The 5,510-nt window shown below is 30.5% G+C and overlaps 1 protein-coding gene across 1 annotated transcript; it reads left to right on the top strand.

Moving 5' to 3' along the window:
- Positions 1 to 859: 859 nt before the first annotated feature.
- On the top strand, positions 860 to 2,894 carry LOC143555449 (transcription factor MYB117-like). The gene is made up of 2 exons (XM_077044992.1): positions 860 to 1,467; positions 2,163 to 2,894. Exons 1-2 carry the CDS (start codon positions 1,311 to 1,313, stop codon positions 2,846 to 2,848), a joined length of 843 nt encoding a protein of 280 aa, XP_076901107.1. The 5' UTR covers positions 860 to 1,310; the 3' UTR covers positions 2,849 to 2,894.
- The last annotated feature ends 2,616 nt before the right edge of the window (positions 2,895 to 5,510 follow it).

The raw sequence follows: 5,510 nt of genomic DNA, 5'->3' as shown, positions 1-5,510 counted from the left end.
AAAATCAAGCAAATCTGGTGACTCCAAAAAAAAGAGGAGCGACCACATCGCGACACTTAGGTTTTTTATGCTTTCGTTTATATATATTATAGATAAATGAAAAGTTGCTTATATATATCACGTTACCTTCATATTTCTTTTTACTGTTTATTTATCTCATTTCTATCTTATTAAATACATGTCTTTTTTTTAATAATTTTTATTTTTAAAGTAAATACCAATCATTATACTTTAAAAACATTTATGTTAAATCCTTTCTTATTTTAATAAACTTTAAAATCTAATTAATCAAATAGTAAATAAAAGTCAAGTTACACTAAAGGGGAACCAGGGAATCATGTGCTTTACATGTAAACCTTTTGCTATTTAAATTATTTGTTATGCAAGAAACGCATCGATGGCGCAAAATCATGTCGAAACGTACTCTATTCGTAATCACCGGTCCAAAAAGCTAGGTTGGTCGGTATGTTTGATATGTAAGTTTTCATGATCTTCTAATGATAATGTTGGTGGTAAACTCATCAGTAACATGTAATTAAGTAAATTATGTACCCTTATCTTGTTTGTCTACATAGTGTCGCATATGAATTACTGATGGAATAGCAACGGAAGCTAGCTAGTTTCATCGAGAGATTTTTTATGAAAATGCGCCCGTCGCTAAAAGCGCTCCAAGCGACAGTGGTTGCTAGGTAGTAAAAACTGCTGATTAGGAAAATCGGTCTCTTGATCTTGTCTATAATATTCACAAATACCAAAAACCCTATAGGACAAAGGAGATTATTATTTTTCTAGAAATTTTATATTGTTAGACCTTTAATAATTTACTAATAACTGAATTCCATTTAAGAAGGGAAATACACTAGCCATTAGAAAGGTCAAAAGGTACATTAAACATATAGTTGAAAAAGAGAGTGTAGAAATAGTTGGGAATTGCACTGTTTGTTTCAAGAAGTAGAAAAAGAAAATTCCAAAAGAAAACAACAAACGGCTGTGTGTGTATTCTCATACGTAATTCTCTTCTCTTTTATTTTAGCCTAAAAACTAGTTGATAGACAGTTTCGTGCAAAACCAACAAAAGTGACTGCCCATCCACAACCCTAAACCAACCTACTTTATTTATTTTCATCTCAACAAATCCCTTTTCTCTTCCTATAAAATCTTCATCCATACCTTCTTCTGTTTGATTAATTGTTATTGTTACATGCTGATTGTTAACCAACAACTAAAACTACCACTTTAAGAAAACTCGCTATTTCTGTCGCAAACGGTAGAGCTTATTTTAATCATATATAGTTTTTTTACAGTTATTTATGGAGGAAACAAGAGGTAGTGGCTCTAGTGATGATTCAAGGATTTGTCCTAGAGGACACTGGAGACCGGCTGAAGACGAGAAACTGCGGCAGCTTGTTCAGCTTTACGGTCCACAGAATTGGAATTCGATTGCCGAAAAACTACAAGGAAGATCAGGTGTGGTTTATGTGTGTGGGATCATCTTGTTTTTATGTTGTTCTTTTGTATGGATCAACATGGTTAAATATCTGGTTAATTTTAGTAAAACATGTAATCAATTGATTATGGTGTGTGATTACAACAACTTAACTAAACAAATAGTATTTGATCAAGATAGGTATTTTAATCTGAATATGTAGAAAGATATTTGTGGCCAAAATTAAGTTTATTCATTTCAAATTATTTTCTTATTATTTTGCTTCTAGACAACAAGAACACTTGATTCATTACTTCTTCTATTAACGAAACCTAATATATTTCCATAGTTTCTTGAACAAGTAGAAGGCTTTATATTCTTAAAATATTTTAACTTTCATGTATCTTTTACTCTTCAATTGCAAACAACTATATCTGTCTAAACAAACCGATTTCTTAATCTTCTGAAATAAATAGAAAAACATCAATTCAAGATCAACACTAAATAGAATTTTCTCTAAAAGTCATTTTTAGGGTATCATAAACAAAACTATTTTAATGATACTATGAATAACTATAATAATAAACAAGGGCTCTCTTCTAGAACATGTAAATAATACTAGCCATAACAAGATGGATGTTCTTAGTTAGAAATAAAAAAATATATATTTATGCTTGGGATATAGATGTATTTTGTTTGTGGAAATTAATCCATTGCATCTGTTAATATTGTGCAGGAAAGAGTTGTAGATTAAGATGGTTCAATCAGCTTGATCCTAGAATAAACAGAAGGCCATTTACAGATGAGGAAGAGGAAAAGCTTTTGGCAGCTCATCGGGTGCATGGAAACCGATGGGCTCTCATATCGCGGTTATTTCCTGGACGAACCAACAATGCAGTCAAGAACCACTGGCATGTTATTATGGCAAGAAAGCAAAGGGAAAAATCCAAACTTTGTGAAAAAAGAAGATATGAAGATGATTTGCATAGTTGTAAACTGAATATGGATCATGGAGTACTTCCAAGGGACTCGCACTCCAACAAGTATTCAACCTCAATCTCTTTTGCAGCTAGTTTTAGTCAGTTCATGCAGTTACAGAATCCAAATTCTTGGTGTTTTAGGCATCCTAATAGCATGATAGCAACCAATAGATACTTGCAGACGGCGGATTTAATCGCACAACGACAGCGTAAAGATTTATATAGTTCTAGTCATCAAAGAATATCAGACCATTATGGGTTACAAAACCATATAAGTTCTAGTGCATATAGACATCAGGAGGCGGTTGTTTCTGAGAAAGAACGCCCGAAGCGGGTTAAGACGAAGGTGAATTTTGAGCAAGATAAAGAAGAGGAAGAAGCAGTCAAGAACAAAGATGATGTACCTTTTATAGATTTTCTTGGTGTGGGAATTTGTTCTTGAATACCAACATTATATATTTAATATTTAGGGTTTCTTGTGTATATGCACCATATACATGTGTGTATAATATATGTGTGCTAAAACTTAAAACTATCTTTTAATTTAATCCATGTATTTCTTTTACTTAGTTGTTCTTTCCACAATACTAATCTTATATAAGCACATGATCTAAGATAATTCATCATAAGCATGGAAGCATTGAAGTAAAAGTATAAACGATATCAAATAGTAGTCTAATTAATGATCGTTTATTAATTTATTTTGTGATAAATAAATGTAATACATATATCCCTATATTTATAAACCATCGAAATCTTAATCAGTAACAATCTTTATTTATATTAAACTAGGAGAAAACTAGCTCAAAAACCCCTTAGGTTTTGTTACACAAGTTACTCAAACATGAAGTAGTTATAAGAATTTTAAAAGATATATATATATAAATTGAGTTAGTTGTGTTAAGTTTCTAGCTTACAATAATGGCTAAAGAGGATTATATTTTCCATACGTAACTGCCTTGAACACAACAGCACGATGAACAAAATGCAAGTGTTACTTGTTAATTTATTATGGAAAACAAACTGTCCTTAGCATGATGCTGAAAGTTCAACAGAACATGCTTTTCTATGAGAGATCAAAGTTCAACGCACAAGTCAATATATAGGCTTAAAATAGCCTTGAAACATGCATAATATTAAAAAAGAATATATATAACCTCTTTGAGGTGGCGGTTTGTGGCTTACTGGTGGTTTTGCTTGAAAGTATTAGGTTTTTTGACTCTTTCAGTGATAAAGAGTTACTATCAATTAAACCTCAAATATTGTTGTTTAGATTAATTGTATGACTTAGGGTTACATCATAGGTGTGGGTTTGTATAGACAGCCTTATTACGTACATGTCTAGTACCTAAATTATTACTATGGTCTAGTATTACCAAAAGAAAAAAAACACTCACGGATGAAAATTTAATGACAAAACAAAATCAAGAAAAGAAACCATTTTTCTAAAAGCCGTAGTTGAAACATGATCGTTAACAGAATCAGTATGGGAGTGGGCGCTTTTTGAAAAAAATGTGGTTTTATACACCGGTGATATTTTGAAATGATCACCGAGGATCATTATATTGGCAATCATTTGCGTAAGATTATGTTTAGGGTTTTTTTAGTCGTTACCGAGTTAGAGTGTTTTTTTGACAATGATTCCTCGTAAAATTTGAAGATGAATTTGGTTAGGATTTCCTTACGTGCCTTCTAGTCGTGGTCGCGATATATCTTCCTTCGCAAAAGAAGTCTATACGTGAATCCGATAAAAAAAAATTTTCCCAAAACCTCTCAAAATTTCATTTATTTGTGTCTCTCGGTCTCTAGTTAGTGGTAGTATTTCATTTTGTTGGGAATTAATGGTCTTCATCCTAAAATGTGATATATTGAATACATCATATATTTTATTGGTCATATATATGCATCCCAAAGGAGTCGTTATCTAGGAATATGTGGTCGATTCTTTGGTCGTGAAGGTAGGTAGGTTTATATTTTATTCGATTGAAAAAATGATAAAACTTGGTTGACACACTTTTATTTGTTATTCTGACCGATTGAAAATTAAGTGATCATATTTATGGTTGTAACATTAACTTGTAGTTGTGTGAATTGTGTCTCTATTAATTTGATTGAAAATCTGGTTGTAACACTTATTTTTATATATATTAGATTAAAATTTTGGTCGTATATGTTTGTGACACTTGATATTTGTATTTTAGATTATATTAGCGTACTAGCTTTAGAGCATGTGTAACACACGGAATGATCCAAATGATAATGTTACAAATAAAATAACATAATGTATATCAAAAAATATATTACATCTATTCATGTATCTATACTATGTGTAATTAATTTTATTTATATCACAAAATGATTTTTTTCAAAAAAAAGTGAATTTAATATAAAAAATAAGAATAACGCAAGTGCAAAAACATACCCGAGAACTTTCCATCTATTAGAAATTTCATTCTCAGTATCATATATGTATAATTGAAAGAACTTTGGTAATGAACCAATTTCGTATAAGACTTCTCATGCAATAATAGTTCCTGAGTTACACCAAAAGATTTTGATAAGTTTGAGGAGGCTTCTTGACTTTGCCATAATAAAAATACATAAAAATAACACATTAATCTGTTCAAATTTGTGAATGTTTTGCTTCACTTGAGCATAATTTTGTATAACATGTTTCATACAGCACTCTGATCACAATTAAAGGAAAAATCAATACTGACACAAATGTTTCAAATTTAATAAAAGTTGAAAGCATTGATATGTTTGGAGGTGACATATCAAAAGTGTCCACCACTGTTTCTTAAATTTTAATAGTTGTTGGAAAAATAGTTAAATTCTCAAATCCTAAATCTTTTCATTATTTACAAATATGTCATTGAAGATAAATTCGAATAAAGTTCTAACTTTCATTTATTTGACATTTCGAAAGTCAAAATTTTGAACATGTAACAAATTTGACGATAAATCTATTTACATTCTCAAACTTTTCAAAAATACTCAAATTATCCATTTTTAACCAGCAACAAATTTTGAGCAAAATATAGTTAACACAAGTACTAAGCAATTTATTTACCAACTTTTGACATGTAACAATCAAATATAAG

Source organism: Bidens hawaiensis, unplaced genomic scaffold, assembly GCF_021521415.1.
Source record: "Bidens hawaiensis isolate Kalapana, Puna unplaced genomic scaffold, B.hawaiensis_p1.1 tig00018132_1, whole genome shotgun sequence".
In the NCBI taxonomy this organism is placed as follows: Eukaryota; Viridiplantae; Streptophyta; class Magnoliopsida; order Asterales; family Asteraceae; genus Bidens; species Bidens hawaiensis.
Note: the sequence above shows the minus strand (reverse complement) of the source record. Positions and strands in the feature narration are given on the sequence as shown.

Bases quoted from the DNA above. Each gene is read 5' to 3' on its own strand.
- LOC143555449 (XM_077044992.1), top strand. From the start codon at position 1,311: ATGGAGGAAACAAGAGGTAGTGGCTCTAGTGATGATTCAAGGATTTGT. The intron at 1,468-2,162 runs GTGTGGTTTATG...AATATTGTGCAG, and splicing joins AAAACTACAAGGAAGATCAG to GAAAGAGTTGTAGATTAAGA.